At 31.1% G+C, this 20,177-nt stretch overlaps 1 protein-coding gene across 2 annotated transcripts in view; it reads right to left on the reverse strand.

Moving 5' to 3' along the window:
* The window catches only part of LOC114332923 (beta-Ala-His dipeptidase-like), a 73,854-nt gene that overhangs the window by 40,772 nt on the left and 12,905 nt on the right, over positions 1 to 20,177 (reverse strand). For both annotated transcript variants that reach the window (XM_050642796.1, XM_028282713.2), the window contains exons 2-3: positions 7,608 to 7,797; positions 4,545 to 4,697 (exon numbers count right to left, since the gene is read on the reverse strand). In XM_050642796.1, coding sequence (XP_050498753.1) covers positions 4,545 to 4,697; positions 7,608 to 7,754 — 300 coding nt within the window. In that variant the 5' untranslated portion in view covers positions 7,755 to 7,797. The remainder of the gene's footprint in view (positions 1 to 4,544; positions 4,698 to 7,607; positions 7,798 to 20,177) is intronic.

Here is a 20,177-nt window from a genome sequence, read left to right on the forward strand (position 1 = left end):
TACATATTTTTTCTTCTGTGCTTATCGTCAGCTATTGTCCTTGTATCTTTTCTCGTTTTGTCCATTCCGTATATTTTCTTGGTTTATGCATATCCTTTTATTTTTCGCTATCACCTCTAGGTTTTTTAGTATTTCTTTTATTTCTTGTTTACTTCTGGCTATCAGTACTATGTCATCAACGAATGCCAAGCATTGGTGTTTTCGTTAATATACAAGTTGTGTCCTGTTAACTTCAACTTCGACTTCTCTAATGACAATTTCAAGAAGGATACTGAACAACAATGACAACAGTGGGTATTCTTGTCGCAGCCCTTCACTGACCTTAAACTTATCTGTTTCCTTTTTCCTTTCCATCTATTTTAATCCTATTCTCTGTTTCTCTGAGTGTCACTTTTATCATTTGTACTAATTTTTCACTAATTCTAATTTCACACATTGCCTTGTATATTTTTTTTCGTTTTACCCTGTCCCAAGCTTGTTTCAAGTCGGTGAATAGGGCCACTGTACATTCTCCGTATTCGTAGCTTTCCGCTTGTATTTCACGTAGCAGGAAAATTTGATCCACTGTGCTGCGTCCTCTTCTGAATCCACATTGATATTTTCCCATGTCATTATCTATCTTTTGTGTTATCTTGTCTTTTATATGTACTGCAAGTATTTTATACGCAACGTTTAGTAGCGCTATTCCCCTGTAATTATGGCATAAACTTTTTTCATTTTAATTTAGAAAGTCTCATTTTGTTTTTTTGAAACCCTTCAATCATATGTGTAAATATTTTATGTTTAAGCGAAAATATATCAAAAAATATCGATTTATCGTTTTTTTTTTTGACAAAAGTGTATATAAACATATCTCCGAAGTTTGATGATAAATTTTAAACAAAATCTTATTTGGTTTGTTTTTTGGAGTTGTTGGTGTATACCTTGAAAAATTTGGGTGTACCTCCCAAATTTTTTTATATCGAAAAATATTACAATTTTATGTTTTTAGATTCTTTTTTTTTGTTGATAATTTCACATGTCATTTTTTGTTAGTGCATCAACTACAAGAATTTTTAAAAATAAGACTTTTTACGTTAATTGTTTACGTTATGCTTCACAAATAAACAAAAAAGTTTTAAATTTTTTGCCGATTCCGAATACTTCTCATGTTTGTACATCATCCCACATAACAATGATGTTCGTATCATGTTCTAAGCATATACTACCAACGTTCGTCGGAGTATATTCTGTTTAATATATGCGTAGTACAAGCATAGCATGTACCTTAAAAAACATTCTAAATTTCATGTTCTTTGCATATACTTTAAAGTATATTCTCGTACCGAATATACTGAGTACATTCGTGTACGTAGTAACTCGGAATATTCTTAGCACATACTTATAAGTACATTCTTAACACATACTTATAAGTAGATACTATTCTTAGAATATACCTTTATCGAATATTCTTAGCACATACTTATAAGTACATTCTTAACACATACTTATAAGTAGATACTTTTAAAATATCTTAAAAATAATATGTATATATAGTATAGGAAGTTTATCAACTTCGTTATATTTTAGAATAATTAATAAAATTTATGTATGTAGGTAGTATTGGACGAATTTTATTTCAAAATTGTTGTATGGTAAAAAAGTTTAAACATTAATTGTATTAACGTTTACATAGATACTATTAAAAATTCATTTTCATAATTGAAATGACTTTACCATTTCGAGTTTATCATGAATCATGAGTATTTTTATATCCTTGGAATTTGAATTTAGGTACATTTCGCAGAACCAAAACGTGCCAAACTACACAACCAAAGGCTTTGGCGTTGCCAACCGTCGAGTAAGCTTTTTCCGTCAACTTACCTTAAAAATTCCCACTTTTATAAAAAAAACTTCCCTCCTGTTTACAAAATCTGAGAAGATATGTTTAATTATTTTCAAATATTTTGATTTTTTCTTAATATTTTACAATTTGGAATGGATAAGTTACCTTTTGAGTTAACTTTTTCCTTTTATCACCTTTTATGTTGAAAATTCCCGCAAAAAGGGAAATTTCTCTCCATTTGGCAACACTGACCACCGATGTTATTCCACAATACATACATTCATTCATTCATATCCCCCATCTGACCATTTCTTACCTGAATGGATCAGGGATAGGAAAAAACCGTAAAATATGAAAAAGAAAACAGGCATTATTTCATTATTTGTGTCATCTATGGATCTATGCAGTGTTGAGGATGAAGACGAATGATGTAGTACTAGGACTAAAGAACATACATACAATATCTTTATTGTAATATCTTTATTTTGTTTGCGGTGCTTCAAAATACATAAAATATAATCTATTTTGGTAACTCATTAAATAGGTAAGTACATATAAGTATTTTATAAATTTTAGTTACTTATGCATAGTTTAGTTTAGCTAAATATATAATGATTTATATAAATGACTAAAATTTATAAATATGTACTTACTTTTTAAGTAATATTGTAGAATGTAGGTACTAACTACATTCTCATTTGCAATTAAAATATGTAAATATAATAAGTATTTGGTAGAACCAGTAGAACCTAAGATGAGATTAGGTGATGCTGAAAACATACTTCTAAGCAATATAGGACTTGATAGCACTTTCTTAGAATATCCTTAAAAATATATATTCTTCCCATACAAAGATGTGCGGTAGTAGGTACGTTCTAAGTATATAAATAGAAGGTTTATAGCACTTCCTTGGAATATTCTAAAAAGTACCTTCTTGGTATAAACTAAAAAGATGTGCGGTAGTATGTTCTAAGTATACACATAGAAGGTTTATAGCACGTCCTTGGAATGTTCTAAAAAGAACATTCTTGGTATATACTGAAAAGAAGTGCGGTAGTACATTCTAAGTATATACATAGAACGTTTAAGTACTGTAATGTAGTATATACTCAGTATGTGCTCTGCACATTCGCAATGGTAATTACGCATATTCTCAGTATATACTTTTTCTGAAAAGTATGTTCTATGAATCTACTAAGAACATGAAATTGTTATGTGGGATATGTTTTATACATATATTTTAATAAACATGGCGATATATTTTATTGTTTGAAAAGTGTAAGACTAAAAAGTAAAAAATAAAAAAATATGAAAAAAAATTTTTTAAGAAACGCTTTTCTTTAGTTACGAGTGGCCAAAATTAAAAGTATTATAAAAAAATTAACTAAAAACCAAAAAATAAAAAAAATTGAATAAATCTAACACATTCGTTAAAGAAAAGCGTTAGGCGAAAACCGTTTATTCGATGAAGACGCGCCATGCTTTTCTTTGACGAATGTGTAAGATTTTTTGAATTTTTTTTTATTTTTTGGGTTTTAGTTGATTTTTTTATAATACTTTTAATTTTGGTCACTCGTAACTAAAGAAAAGCGTTTCTTAAAATTTTTTTTTTTCATATTTTTTTATTCAATTTTTTATTCATTATCAATATGTTATTACAAATTAAGTACTTATATAAAATGAAATGATTTCATTTTTGTATGAAAAATTAAAAATTTTTAAATATACTTTTGTATTATCTACATTTTTACGCCTACATGATTATTTTTATTATTATCCAGATTTAGCCATACTGTTCACACTCTCTCTAAGAGGAAAATTTACTCATCCCGATACCTGCGGTAACAAAAAGATCGAGCTCTGGTGTGACTTTTTCCGTGTTATCGAGACCTAGGTGACGTGGTATGCTGGCTGGAGTATCTCCCAACAATTTTCATACACATCTGGCACTCGAGAGTAATATGTACAGCTTTCTGCATGGTCTTATAAAGATATTCATTTAGAGACTCAGGTTTTTTATGTTTTCGAGGAGGTTCTTCGGAATGACTCCAGTAGTAGACATAATAATCGATATTGTTAGGGTATTTTGCATTCTTCATTGTCTTCGTATTCTTAAAGCCAAATTATTATTATTATTATTGTTATTACAGTAAAACTGGTCAGTAACGGCCACTAAAAATGAAAGAACCATTGGCCGATATAGAAAGGTGGCCGGTATTTCCAGTTTTTGTAGTCTACCTATAATTGGTTTGGTGAATTTTTAAACTGGCCGTTAGTACAGGTGGCCGATTTTGGCAGGTGGCCGGTAACACAGGTTTTACTGTATATAGAAATTTAGCCAATCGGCCCCCCCTCTTAATGATGCTGGATCCGCCGCTGTGTAGACACCTAAAGGAGATGATAGACGAGTATTTTAACATACTGCTAAAAATTAAAAATTATTTTTAAACTTTTTTTCTGTTTCAAAAATTATGCGTTACTTTTTGTGATTAGTGTAGATAAGAACGTCTGAACAAGGGCTACTTCATCTTAAATGAAAAATTTGTTGCCCGTGTAGGTAACCAGACTCTTGAAGGCATTATGAATTGAGAAGTGCAGTAGATTTTCTTAAGCTTTGTTTTATTATTCTCACAGGTAATTGAACTTCAATTGGAAATGTTTTGACATTGGAAACATAATATAGTACTGTCTTTTAAAAGTTAAAAATTGCGTTACTTACCTGAATAACATGTAACCAACACATTAAAGGACCTTTACCACATCCGGCACCATTTCCATAAAAAAATTGATCTATTTCGGTTAAAGTCCAAGGATCAGTTTTCCAAGGTTTACCTTTAGGATCTGGAACATCGGCGTGCATATACGCAGCAACCTAAAAAAGGAAAATATTGACATACTTGTTGACAACTATTTTAAATAGCATTTTAACATACGCAAATATCTGATGAACGGGGAAGGCACATAAAGGCCCAAAGATTGAAATGGTTTAGATAGAATAGAAGAAATAGCTAAAGATAAGACAAGAGAAGGTAGATTAGAGAAGAGAGAGAAACAGATAAAAAGATAGATAGGTAAAAATACCTAAGATAAGAGAAGATAGAAAGAGGGCGCCACTTAACTTTTTGGGGTTACAAGGGGAAAATTAAGAAACCTTAGAAACGGAAACTGGTAAAGAAAGATAATAATTAGATTCTGAGACCAAATACAAGAAATATAGGATTTTTGATATAGGAAATTTGTCTTTATGCAGAAAAATTCTAACAATACTAGTTTGTTAGGGTCTCCATAAACTATTTGCCTTTGTTATACCGACAACTAATTGTGTAAGGACCGCTAGTTCATGACCGTTATGATAATAAAATTAGCCAAGGGTAGTTATTTGAGGATGCGGCCATAGGTGTACCAGTAATGAGTGCTAGTGGGCTTAAAAATTAATTCAAAAGGTATATTAATTATTTACTACTCTTATTATATAAAAAATGTTACAAAATGCAAATGGAAAGATAAGGTCAGTAATGACATTAAAAAGATGAATATATAGTGTAGGAAACAGAGGTTGAACCTCACAAACTGGGCACAAATCCGATTTTATTTTTTATTTTCTGGTATTTTTATCAGTGGCTGATTTTTTTGTATAGGTTTCATTTAAGGGCAATTGCCCATTTTTTAATTATAGGGTATTACATTTTGAAAAACCCCTTTTTATACCATCTGAAGTGCTTATGCTAGAGTAAAAAAACTTTCAGCGATTACCCATGTATAAGTGTTATTTACAAATTTGTATGATGCACCCCCATATTTTCCCCAGAACCACCAAAAAAAAAGATAATAAATAAAGAAAATATGCAAAAATTGATTTTGGGCCACTACTGTGGCTTTAAGGTGCAAAGAAAATAAAATATGCATAGGTCATAATTTGTAGCTAACATTGTGTTCTTTTATTTGCCATAAGTACTTTATCAATAAAATGCACAGGTGACGAAAAAAAAACAAAAACTGGAGCCCGCCAAAGCATTTCTGAGGTTTACGGCGCCACTGTGCCGTAAGGGTTGCTTATACGAAAAAATGCATAGGACCTTATATGTAGGTAGAGCAAATAGTGGTCTTTAATTCTCCATAAGTTTTGTTTCCAAAAAATGCGTAGGTAATGAGAAAATCGTAAAAACATGCTTTCCAAACTTATTTTCAGGGATAGGGATAGTTTCCGCAGGGATTTTGCAATAACCGTATATATTTATTAAAAACCCTATTGATGGAGCATATGCCCATATGGGTCAAAAAGCAAAAAAAAGATTTTTTTCAACCCCCGTTTTATTTTTTTTGCTACAGGGGTTGCACCAAGAAATCGCTTTTGGTGTCCATGCATGGGTAATGAGAACGTGCACAAAATGATATATAAATCGTTTTGATAAAGGGCATGGTATGTGAAGGAGTCCAAGAAAATCACTTTGTTTATTAATCCTTTTTGGGGGAGGGTTCCAGGGAAAATGGAGGTGCATTATACAAATTTGTATACTGTTTGTAGGCGTGTGGAGTCCGTTTTTGTTACCCTTGGCAATCTTCTTTATTTCTTCTTTAATTGTTGCTATGCGAAGTTTCCGATGGAGTTGTTTGTTGCGGATATACCACGGAAGGTTGACTATGTTTCTTAGTATTCGGTTTTGGAAAAAAAACATTTATTTTCTTAATCGTACAAATTTATATTATCGACGGCGCTCTGCAATTAAATTTCCAATATAGTAAAATCATTATCCGAAATATTCTTCCAAAACATAGTTGAATTCTCGCGTCAGGCCACTCGTAGTACTTCTTGGAGTATCACGAAGTTTCGATCAGGGGCGTAGCAAACCTATCGCAACATTACCTCCTCGTTAAGAGATGATTCCTTATTGGATTTGTCGGGAATGGAATTGGATGTCGGCAACTGGACCCTCTTTTACAACTCCCAGATTTCTGCTTACTCTTCCGTTCCGTAGTTTTAGACGATTAATTGAATCATAAGCGTGTTTAAAGCCTATAAAAATCTAATGAACGTCTTGATTATACTCATAATAATATTTACTGTTTAATATGTGATACGTATTATTGATTATGGAACTCATTCGTAGTTCTTACGTGAGTCCCTTTTTTTCTTACTTACATATATTGGTATAATCATATTGTCACGCCAGTCTTTCCACATTACATATTTCTTGTTCCTAGATCTTTACTATTATTTGATGGATTTTACTAAGTTTATACGTCATAAGTTTATACAGTTCTTCCACTGGACCTTTGCACATCGTCAGCATTCTCTATTATAGGAAATAAACCAAAATATGTAAGCCAAACTAACGTCCGTTATAAGAATTAGAAAATGGCTAATATTACAATGGACGTTTTTATATTTCTCCTTTATGTCATTTATTGGCATATTATGTAGGTTGTCCGCTAACATCTACAGTAAATAAATATTTAACCCGTGGTAATCAGAAATTAACCCGTGGTAAAATTAAGTGTTTTTATTGAAAATTAGGCAAATATATTGTGCAAATATTATTTTGTTAATTAGCTAATAAATCGATACACCAGCTTCAAAGTGTAACAAGTCAAAAATCATTAGTTACGGGAAAACTGTGTAACAACTCGAATTGTTACACTTTGGAACTAAAATAATTACCGTTTTATGACAAAATATAGATGTGACGTCTTCGCAGAACGTTATTATTTATAGAGTTGTTACCCTTTGGAACTCTGGAAGAGTTTCATTGTAATAATTTATTTTTGGAGGTAGTTAACTTACCGTGTATTTATTTGGGTCATTTCCCAATGAAGCTAATATAACTGGGGGAATTCTAACCTTCTGGCCATTCAGGTTGTAGAATCCAATATTAAAACATTCGTACCTTAAGTCTAATTTTACCAACCAATCTTCTATAAACTTTATCATTTTCTTACCATCAGATCGGTATTGTATGTCTGTTGTAATAGACCTGTAATATTGAAGAATAATAAAAATATCGTAATGGAAATAAATGCAATTTTTATATACCTACCTAATTTTGCGAAAATTATAAATGAAGACATAAGTGGATAAAGGTCATTTGTCACATTTTTTGAGAAAATTGTTTTATTAGGTTTTTGTTCTTCTAATATGTTGTCTTACCTTTTAAAATTTTAAAATAACCTATTTTTAGCTAAATAAAAATAACAGGAAGGTATTAAAGCAATATGTCCCACTAGATTTTCGAAGTCTAGTTAATAAAGGTATTATGTCCAAGATCGCATTTGGACATAATACCTTTATCCATGTGAAATGTGTAAATATGGAAAAAAAAATTATACTACTTTAAAGATCTGCCGACGAACCTCTATGTAAAAAAGCAAACCAACACTTCAAATCAAAAGGTTAATTTTCGTGTTACGTAAAATGGATAAGAGTGGACGAATTTGGCTTCTATCTCTATAATACATAGATACCTTAATGACTACATACCATTTCAGCAAGTAGATTTAAGAAAAAAAAGGACAGCACATCTGACCACAACCACAACTGAATATAGACCAAGAAGACTGGAAAATAAAACTGGCACCCGATTTGGGAGTCGAAACGTTAATAAAATTATTTTTTCATTTTAATTGTGGCTTATTTCCCATATAAATAATTAATCATAAAAATGCCACAAGGAAATAGCTTCAGAACAACAATAAAACTGGTAGTTTGAGTTTGGAAAATCTGGGAAATTTAAGAGACCGAATAAAATTTGTTCCCGAAGAGTATAGATGGTTTTATGAAAATGCGATAGAGGAAAATAAAAAAAATCCCAAAAAGAAAAGAAGAACCTACTAAAAAATATGTTTTTATTAATTTTACAGTTTGTGTTGCAATTTTTTTCACAATAAATCCCCATTTTTGAAACTTAACTCTTTCATCCACTTAACCCTAAAATTTTTTAATTATTTTTACTATTGTTAATAAAATTATTTTTTTCATTTTAATTGTGGCTTATTTCCCATATAAATAATTTTTACTATGTGGATAAAGGTATTATGTCCACAAAATTTAAAATATTAGGCTTCAAGTAACTTGTTTTAAATTCAATTTAAAGTGCGAAAAAAGTACCTTCAAATACCTTTCAAAAATGTATCAATGCAAATTTATAAAATAAATAGCTAACTGATGAATAAATAGCTAAATGATAGTTACTGCTCCTGTAGGTGATTTTTGTGGTTGGTTGTTGCTCTGCAGCAGTCTCGACCATTCATCCAACACTCTCAAAAAACACCACAAAACTACCTACTGCACAATCTACCACCTCCTTCATCCAAAATACTCAAACCAACGCCACAACACCGACGTACGCTACAGTCTCAGAGACCACGACTCACCCTAAACCAAAACCAAACAAACCATACAAACCAACGAATCTTCAGCCTCTACCCAGCTCTTCTAACTTCTAACATACCTTCCACCCAACCCAGATCCTACGACTATACCATTAACCGTATCCTTCTGGACAAGTCCAAGCAACGGTACCTACTTATACAAATTCATACAACACTCACGAATATCCGACTTCTTCCTGGAATTACCCATCAACTGCATTACAAACCACGAATCGGCGTTTTTTAATCATCATGGTATATATTCCGTCGACCACATTATATGTAGGGTGTCCCAATAAGAATGGCTCTCGGCCATATCTCAGGAACCGTTTATAGTACAGCTTTGGGAAAAAAAATTTTATAACAAAAGTTGCCTCGAGAAAAGCCTGGAAATTATTTTCATATTTGTAAGTCCACCGCTAGAGGGCGTAATTGAATATCAAAAATTTAAAAATCAAAATTTTACAAAACTTACATAATGAAAGGGCACTGAAAATCCAATCATCGTATTCTTCGCAAGATTCTGCGAATATTTGATTTCACAAGTGTAACTCTACCTTTGCAAATAAGAGGTGGGGGTGAGTGGGAACCTTGTTATGAAAAATGGCTGTAAGTCCGGTTCTGCTTAATCAATTTTTGCAAACTTGGTCTCGTTGAAAACAGATCTTTTTCGTTAATGTAAGAGTTATAATTACGAAATAGCCAAGTAAGTAATATGCCAGCTAGGGGGCGCTATTTTATGTTTCTCAGAAATCTAGTTTTCTTTGGAAAATATTAAATACAAGTATGCACTTTTAACCCTGTATTACAAAATTAGACCAAATTATCAACAGAATATCGAAAACCGCATGTCGATACCTTTTTTCTATCTCGAGATATCTTAAGAAACGTATAAATTGTAAACAAACTGATAATATCACCGGTAAACGAAGTTAAGGAAATCGAAGTGAAAACAGGTAGTATGCTATGGAAACAAATTAGAGCGGGACACTTGCGGAGTGCCGACAGAAGTGAATATTTCTCATAGATTCAATTATATTCGGTACGATTCAATTCGATTCCATTTAATTGGATTTAATTTTATTTATTATAATTATGCTTATAATTTAATATATTTAAAATATACCCAATTTAATACATAATACATATATATGGTTTGTCAAACGTAGGAAAGAGTTTGAATATCTTACAATCGCCGAAATTTTTAAACTTTTTGCTACGTTTGACAAACTGTACTAGTAATTTTACCCATTAATGTTAACAAACTTTCAAAAGAAGTTTTACTTCAAATTTGATAGTGAATTTCATTATTATTATATAAAATCAATAGGATGTTTAAAAATACAATTTGAGGATAAGTAGGTTGAAAGGAATAATGTAATCAACAAATTTAAAAAAGTCACTTTTGTATAAAGGCCTCCCCTTTAATGAGAGTATCTAAAAATAAATGAATTCGTCCATGCATTATTTACGATTAAAATTTACACGAAGTATTTACTATACTTCATCAGTAAGTCAATTTTTAAATTAAAAAATATCGGTTACATTATTGAAAAATAATAATTTAAAGCTTTATGTATCTTTATATCTTATTAATCCTAATTTTAACGGGTAAAATCACTAGTATATAATATTATGTATGAAATTAGGTATATATTATATATTTAAGTATATTAAATTATAGATATAATATATATTAAATAAAATTAAATCTAATCGAATGGAATCTAATTGAATCAAACGAATATAATCGAATCTATAATAAGCATACACTTCTGTCGGCATTCCGCAAGTGGCACGCTTTAATTTTTTTCCACAGCACACTACTTGTTTCCACTTCGATTTCCGTAACTTCGTTTACAGGAGACATCATCAGTTATGTTTAAAAATTAACACGTTTCTTAAGATATCTCGAGATAGAAAAAAGGTATCAACATGCGGTTTTCGATATTCTGTTGATAATTTGGTCTAATTTTGTAACACAGGGTTAAAAGTGCATACTTGTATTTAATATTTTCCAAATAAAACTAGATTTCTGAAAAACATAAAATAGCGCCCCCTAGCTGGCATATTACTTTATTAGGCTGTTTCGTAATTATAACTCTTACATTAACGAAAAAGATCTGTTTTCAACGAGACCAAGTTTGCAAAAATCGATTAAGCAGAACCGGACTTACAGCCATTTTTCATAACAAGGTTCCCACTCACCCCCACCTCTTATTTGCAAAATTAGAGTTACACTTGTGAAATCAAATATTCTCAGAATTTTGCGAAGAATACGATGATTGGATTTTCAGTGCCCTTTCATTATGTAAATTTTGTAAAATTTTGATTTTTAAATTTTTGACATTCAATTACGCCCTCTAGCGATGGACTTACGAATATGAAAATAATTTCCAGGCTTTTCTCGAGGTAACTTTTGTTACAAAATTTTTTTCCCAAAGCTGTACTATGAACGGTTCCTTAGATATGGCCGAGAGCCATTCTTATTGGGACTCCCGGTACATGTACATCTGACATCAGTATTCTTGACGGAGAATACATCATAGGTAACTCAATCACGTCGGATAGTTAACCTAAACCAACCTCTAAGTACAATAATATACTACAAATACACAGACTGGAACCTTAAAAACACTTTCTAACTAATAATACTCCACAGCCAGGTATAGTAATCTAGGTACCCAAATTGATATCAATAATAATAATATAACGGTCCTCCAAGAACTAATTCATCAAACAATCGATACCTATGTCAGTTCCTAATTAATAAATAAATAATAATAAATAAATAAATTGGAGGTGAAGAATATACAATCCAGCCAATAACTTAGGATTACCTCCAGCCTAGACTAACGTAATGTCGGTTCATTCTGTATAAAATTCAAAATTCTATCGAGGTGAATAACAAATAACCCTTCTCACTCAGTGATGAACAATCAAATAATAAACTCCGATCATTAAAAGGCCGATGCCTTCAAAACACATCTTCAAAATATACTCACCACTCCTAACAATCCCAGATTTGAGTAAGGCTTCCGTGTACTTACTGAAACACACACACGTATAAGCCGATATATCCCCTAAACGTCATGGCTAAAGTCTTCGAGAAAATCCTTAAAGATAACTGAGTTTCTCACCAAAAATGTCATCATCATAAGTGGCTCGACAATCAGTTGTGGATCTTGGCCTACTCGCAAAGAAGTCGCCACTCCTGTCGATTCCTGGCAATTTCCCTCCATCTTCTGACCCCAAAAATCTTTAGGTCTTCTTCCACATCATCAATCCATATTCTTCGTGGTTTGTGACCTCTGGTTTTGAAAATGTTAATTTCTTATTGTATTCGTGATCTGACATCCCAGCTAGCAATGTGTCCAGCCCATCTTAGTCTCTGCACTTTAACGAATTTCACAATATCTTTATCGGTGTATAATTGATACAGTTCAAAGTTGTATCTTTGACGCCATAGCCCATTTTCCTTCACGGCGCCAAAAATCTTTCTAAGAATTTTTGTCTCAAAAATACCCAAGAAGTCTTTCATCACTTTGAGAAAAGGTTCACGTTTCAGCCCCATATATCAAAACCGGTCTTAATAAGGTCTTGTATACAGGGTGTTTCATTAATAATTGTCCATATAATAACTGGAGAAACCTTAGCACAAAATACGAAGATTTAACCTAAAACACTTAAATAAAATGTGGTTGCTTACTGAGTTACAGGGTGTTTTATCTAAAAATTTAAAAACAATTTTTGTTCAGCACTTTAAAACTATTCAACGTATCCTTTTCATACTTGGCAGGTAGTATAGATACTGTACAGAATACTAAATTATGTTAAACAAACGTTTCTGGCTATTACCAGAGGCGTACGACGGGGGAGAGTGAATTGTTGACCCTTTATACTCTTCCCTTTATAATAATATACTCTTCATTCATAACGATTAAGTCATTAGTTTTCGAGATTTTTGAAGTTAAAAATGAAAAGACACGGTTATTTTGATTAATGCATTGTGTCGCTTCATTTTTAATTTCAAATATCTCGAAAACTAATCATTTTATCGTTACAAATAAAGAGTACATTATTTACATAAAAAGTATTGTAAAATCAAAAAATTACACTAAAATAGCAATTTCGTCAGCGGCGTAGAATTTGGGAAGGGTCAACCAGACACTATCCCTTGTCGTACGCCTCTGGTAGTAGCTAGAAACGTTAATTTATCTTAATTTAGTAAGATTCACAGTACCTGTACTTTTTGCCAAGTATGATAAGGATACGCCAAATAGTTTTAAAGTACTGGGTACAAATAATTTTTAAATTTTTAAAAAAATACCAAGTTTCTTGTAAAAGGTATATATTAAAATACCCTAAATAAGGGTCACAATACAAAACGTTTTCGGATTAAGGAATCCATCATCAGTGTTTAAAAGCCCTAAAATTAAGTATAACCTAATTAAATGAGATAAAAGTTAAAATTGACAGAGGTTTTTAAGAACAAGAGGTCATACTTACAAAATTTGCATGCCTGAGCCACCAAAATGTATCGGGTAAAAACCCTTTAAATGTAAATAATAAGGATGTTTTACATATTTATATAAAATTCATTGGATGGTATAGATAAACCTGGATGTTACCCAGGGCAACACAGGACTCTCTCCACGTGGTTGGAACTTTTTTTGGAGAAAACCTCACATATTGGATTTCAATGGCCAACTGACAAATGAATTCAAGAGCAACCCAAAATGACATCAAGATCTGTCAATGTAACCTAGTTGTAATGTTACTTCAGCCCCAACATTAAAGATTAATTTAAATGTTTTAAGATAAAAAACAGTATCAAATTTACAAATAGTAAAAATAAAAGATGTTCACAAAATATGAAAGATTTTATTCTAAAAATAATGCATTAATTAAGTATTCAAAATAGGGAAATGAAATGTTTACGTTACAGGAAGTTATGCAGTCAACAATACCAATAGGTGTTGTATTGGTGGTATAAAATTGTCAATACGATTAGACAAATAATGGTAACGGTCTTATACTAGGAACACAAAATAGTATGTAATGTGTACATATTATGTGTACGATTTTAAGAGTATTGATGAAATGATAATTGTTTAATGACTGATAACTTTCTTGGTAGTCGACCCCACATAAATTGTATAATGATAGAAAAAGTGATATGATAATTGTAAAAATACTGTTTTGTTTTTATCTGATTTTTATCTGAAAATGAGACTAAAGTAACTTGATGAAACTGAGTCCTCCAGAGACCTGACATCAAATTGGTTAAAAATGAAATGGTTGTAAAGTACGGGGGGGAGTAGGACGGTATGAGAAGTCTGACAAAGTATGTTGTGATATTGGGCCATGGAAGATGTGTAGTGTGTTGTTATGAAATAATAGTTATCTAATCTATAAGCTATGAGATGAGGCTAAGAAGACAGGTGGCTGGAATGAGACTCAATTCTGATGGATGTGGTTGTATATGTGATGTAGGAGCATCACATATACAACCACATCCATCAGAATTGAGTCTCATTCCAGCCACCTGTCTTCTTAGCCTCATCTCATAGCTTATAGATTAGATAACTATTATTTCATAACAACACACTACACATCTTCCATGGCCCAATATCACAACATACTTTGTCAGACTTCTCATACCGTCCTACTCCCCCCCGTACTTTACAACCATTTCATTTTTAACCAATTTGATGTCAGGTCTCTGGAGGACTCAGTTTCATCAAGTTACTTTAGTCTCATTTTCAGATAAAAATCAGATAAAAACAAAACAGTATTTTTACAATTATCATATCACTTTTTCTATCATTATACAATTTATGTGGGGTCGACTACCAAGAAAGTTATCAGTCATTAAACAATTATCATTTCATCAATACTCTTAAAATCGTACACATAATATGTACACATTACATACTATTTTGTGTTCCTAGTATAAGACCTTTACCATTATTTGTCTAATCGTATTGACAATTTTATACCACCAATACAACACCTATTGGTATTGTTGACTGCATAACTTCCTGTAACGTAAACATTTCATTTCCCTATTTTGAATACTTAATTAATGCATTATTTTTAGAATAAAATCTTTCATATTTTGTGAACATCTTTTATTTTTACTATTTGTAAATTTGATACTGTTTTTTATCTTAAAACATTTAAATTAATCTTTAATGTTGGGGCTGAAGTAACATTACAACTAGGTTACATTGACAGTTCTTGATGTCATTTTGGGTTGCTCTTGAATTCATTTGTCAGTTGGCCATTGAAATCCAATATGTGAGGTTTTCTCCAAAAAAAAGTTCCAACCACGTGGAGAGAGTCCTGTGTTGCCCTGGGTAACATCCAGGTTTATCTATACCATCCAATGAATTTTATATAAATATGTAAAACATCCTTATTATTTACATTTAAAGGGTTTTTACCCGATACATTTTGGTGGCTCAGGCATGCAAATTTTGTAAGTATGACCTCTTGTTCTTGAAAACCTCTGTCAATTTTAACTTTTATCTCATTTAATTAGGTTATACTTAATTTTAGGGCTTTTAAACACTGATGATGGATTCCTTAATCCGAAAACGTTTTGTATTGTGACCCTTATTTAGGGTATTTTAATATATACCTTTTACAAGAAACTTGGTATTTTTGTGATTTATGGTATACAGCCAGCTACAGGAAGTTTATTTTCCTCCTGGATTTTTTTAAATTTTTATCATATGAATTATATCATAAAATAATCAAAATAACTGTGCCGATTAATATTTAACTTCAAATATCTCGAAAACTAATGACTTAATCGTTACCACTGAAGAGTATATTATTTACGTAGAAAGTATTGGAGAATCTAAAAATGGCACTAAAATAGTAATTCCTCCAGTGGTGTACAATTTGAGAAGGGTCAACCATTCACCATCCCCTGTCGTACGCCTCTGGTAGTAGTTAGAAAAGTTTGTTTATCATAAATTAGTAGGGTGTCTAGTAGTTGCACTTTCTGCCAAGTATGGTAGTGATACGACGAATAGTTTCAAAATGCTGAGCAAAAATAGTTTTTAAATTTTTAGATAAAACACCCTGTAACTCGGTAAGGAACCACATTTTATTTAAGTGATTTAGGTTAAATCTTCGTATTTTGTGCTAAGGTTTCTCTAGTTACTATATGGACAATTATTAATGAAACACCCTGTATATGGAGCTTTACTGCACGTTTTATATTTTTATTTTTTAAATGTTTGTGGAGACCGTGAACAGTTGTGTTTGCTATTGCTATGCGTCTTTTTATTTCGTCGCTTAAGGCAATATTAAAGGGGAGACACGCCAGCGCGTCTCCCTGTCTTATACCATTATTAATGTCAAAGAACGTAGAGTTTTCTCCTTGAATTCTTACGCACGAGCTTACGTTTTGCATTGTAGTTGGGTCAACTTAACTAACTTAGGTGAGATCCCAAAGTCTATCATTGCATTATATAATGAAGTTCTTTTAACACTGTCATAGGCTGCTTTGAAGTCGACGAAGAGATGGTGGGTATCTACGTTAGGTATTCTAGTGACTTTTCTAGAATCTGCCTATGTGCTTGAATTGGATGTATAGTTGACTTTCCAGCAGTAAATCCGCATTGTTATTGACCGACAATATCGTTTGTAAAATGTTTAGGTCTTTCAATCAATACATTGCCGAAGATTTTATATACAGATACTAACAAAGTAATTTCTCTATAGTTCTTACAATCCAGTTGATCACCTTTTTATGCAACGGACCACAAAAAATGTATTCACGTTAAATTTAGAAATACTAATTTTTATTAATTTTAATATTCCTTGCAGTTTGAAAATCTCAACCTAATTTGCACTTCGATTAAATATTATAAAATATATACTCACGGACAAAAATATTGCATATGCATGTGGAATGAAATTTTTTGTGCTGTTATCCTTAGTCCGCCTGTATCATGGGAATATAGGCCAGGGTAATAAGACAAAAATATACCCTGTTCGTGACACTTCAGCAACCAGGGTACTGAAGCGTTTTTTTGGCAGGTAATACCTATAGGAACAAATTATAACTATTTCCTGCGTAGGATCTGGCGGCCATTTTTATTTATAAACAATTAACTGTCAAAAAATGGCATTTTCCCCTTTTTTTTCAAATCAACGAAAAACAGTGAAACTTATGATTTTTTTAGTACAAATATCTTCGAGATTATGGAAAAAGCTTTAAAATGACGTATTACAGTTTTATATACTCATTTATTGTTAATATAATTGCGAAAAAAGTTCGGGATTGCAAAAAAAAAATATTTTCTCAATAACTGTTGTAAAAATTAATGTACAGCTTTGAAATTTTTGTCAAATGAGGGTTCTTTGGTGCTTAATATGTGATAAAAATTTCAAAGCGATTCATTCAATTGTTTAAATTTTATTCAAATTGTTTATCCCAGAGAGCATTTTTTTGCAATAACATGTCAGAAAAAAATGACCTTAGAACCATTCCACAGGTGTCAAATGAAAGAGCATGAGCTACATTTTCAACATGTTTTAAAAAAGTGAATAAAAAATACATTTATTAGTAATAAATAATTATGCAAAAGTATCGTAAATTTTGCTTTATAAACTTTTTGAATAACTTTTTCCAAAAAAATTAACTTTTTTACCCTGTTTTAAGTGCACAACTACCAAGTAATGTTATCTATATCATAATTGATAAAAAATTGTAATAAATATGTATAATTTCTTATATTATAACAAAATAAAAAGTTTATAAGGAAAGATTTACGATAGTTTTGCATAATTATTTATTACTAATAAATGCATTTTTTTTATTCACTTTTTTTAAACCAAGTTGAAAATATAGCTCATGCTCTTTCATTTGACACCTGTGGAATGGTTCTAATGTCATTTTATTCTGACTTATGTTATTGCAAAAAAAAATGCTCTCTGGGAAAAACAATTTGAATAAAATTTAAACAATTGAATGAATCGCTTTGAAATTTTTATCACATATTAAGCACCAACCAGAGGCGTAACAGAGGCCCCCGCAGCATGAAGCTTACGGAGGGCCCCAATATGTCAAGGGCCCCATCTTGTTGTCTAATATATGTAAAAATGTGTTGTTATATTATTTGCATACATACGTTTTTTAAGCAGTGCAGTATTGAAAATGAAGTTGTCTATCCGAATTAATAAAATTGTAGATATATTCGCTGATAGTAGATAGTGCACGAAGAAAGTTGTTCATCTCATAGAATAATACTAATATAATCATTTAGTAATTTTGTTCTATTTTATTCTATACCAATAAAGTTCAAAAATGTAAGTCGTCATAAACAATGCATGAATACACTAATAGCTCAGTAAATGACAGTTTTGGAGTGAAATTGTCAGCGTCACGACGGACGTATTTGCTTGACAATTTGGATTTAGGTTCTAGTTACACTCCACTTCAAAGTTGGATTTATGCCGTTAGTTGCTTTTACTTCGGGGGGTTACACCCCTCCTTGGGGTGAAAACATACGTTTAAAATAAGTCCGGAAATGTATAAATTGACTAGTTATAAGTAACTTTTGTTCTTCTATAGAGTTTCTTTATCTATGCTAATACTTTTCAAGTCATTTGCGAGTGAAAGTGTTTATTTTTCAAAAAAAAACAACGTTTTCAGACGGGTTTTTCGCAAATAACTCAAAAATAAGTATTTACCGAATTAAATATTAGATATCGAAAAAATATTTGTAGCAAAAATGTAGCTTATAAGATACAGAAAATGGTATACTTATTCATGATACGTATTCATGAAGTCCATCGACACAGTAAAAGCACAGTTGAAGCTCATGAAAAATTATTCTTATTTGTCCAATTCCAAATCAAATATTTCAACCTGAAATAACCAAAAAATGAAGCAATTTTCGGGAAACACTCTTAAAACTTTTTTTAAATGTTTCAAAAAAAAAGCTTTATTTTTATTTTTTATAAAAGTTTCTAGCACCAAAACTATACGAGTTACGCTCAAAATAAAGTTGGTCCCTTTTTTGGTAAAAATAATCGTGAAAATCTGCCCCTATTTCGCACCCCAAATAAAATTTATCATTAGCGCTTTACCATTTACTTTAAATATTTATTGTTTATATGATCTGTAAGTTTGACCGGTTCGAAGTTCTTATTTTTGAAAAAATTTAGAAGTTTTTTATTTTGGAAAAATGCCTTTTTTCAAAATAACTTAAAAAGTATTAGTAATACGAAAAATCTCAAAGAGTAAAGAAATGTAAGTAGGTCTTGCTTTTATAAATATCTTGGCTTTATTTTGTTTTTCTGTAAGACAAAAATTGGTTAAGACATGGCTGTTTAAAATTTGCATATATTCGTGATTAGTGACTCGTTCAAACCCTTAAACTAGAACCCTTTTAAAAATAAGAACTTTGAACCGGTGAAACTTACAGGTCGTATAAAGAAGTTAGGTAATTTGTAAGGCGATAATGATTAGTTTCATTTGGGGTGCTAAATATATTTTCACAATTTTTTACCAAAAAAATGGTATTAACTGTATTTTGAGCGTAACTGGCTTAGTTTTGATGCTAGAAACTTTTGTAAAAAATAAAGCTTCTTGTGTTCAACTTTAAAAAAATTCTAATGAGATTCCCCGAACAGTATTTCATTTTTTGGTTATTTCACGTTGAAATATTCGATTTGGAATTTGACGAATAAGAAAAACTTTTCATAAGCTACAAATTTTCTTTTACTGAGTTGAAAGACCTCATTTTTGTTTCATTTTTTTTATAAGCTAGATACATTTTTGCTAACAATATTCTTTTAGATCGAATACTTACTCTTTGAACTATTTCGAAAAATCGCCTAAAAACTTGTTTTTTTTTTTGTTGAACAATAAACATTTTTACTCATAAATAACTCGAAAAGTCTTGAGTTGACCACTTCGGTGGTGACACTGAAAATTACACAGTTGATTTACTGGGCTGTA

This window comes from Diabrotica virgifera, chromosome 2, assembly GCF_917563875.1.
Source record: "Diabrotica virgifera virgifera chromosome 2, PGI_DIABVI_V3a".
NCBI lineage: Eukaryota > Metazoa > Arthropoda > Insecta > Coleoptera > Chrysomelidae > Diabrotica > Diabrotica virgifera.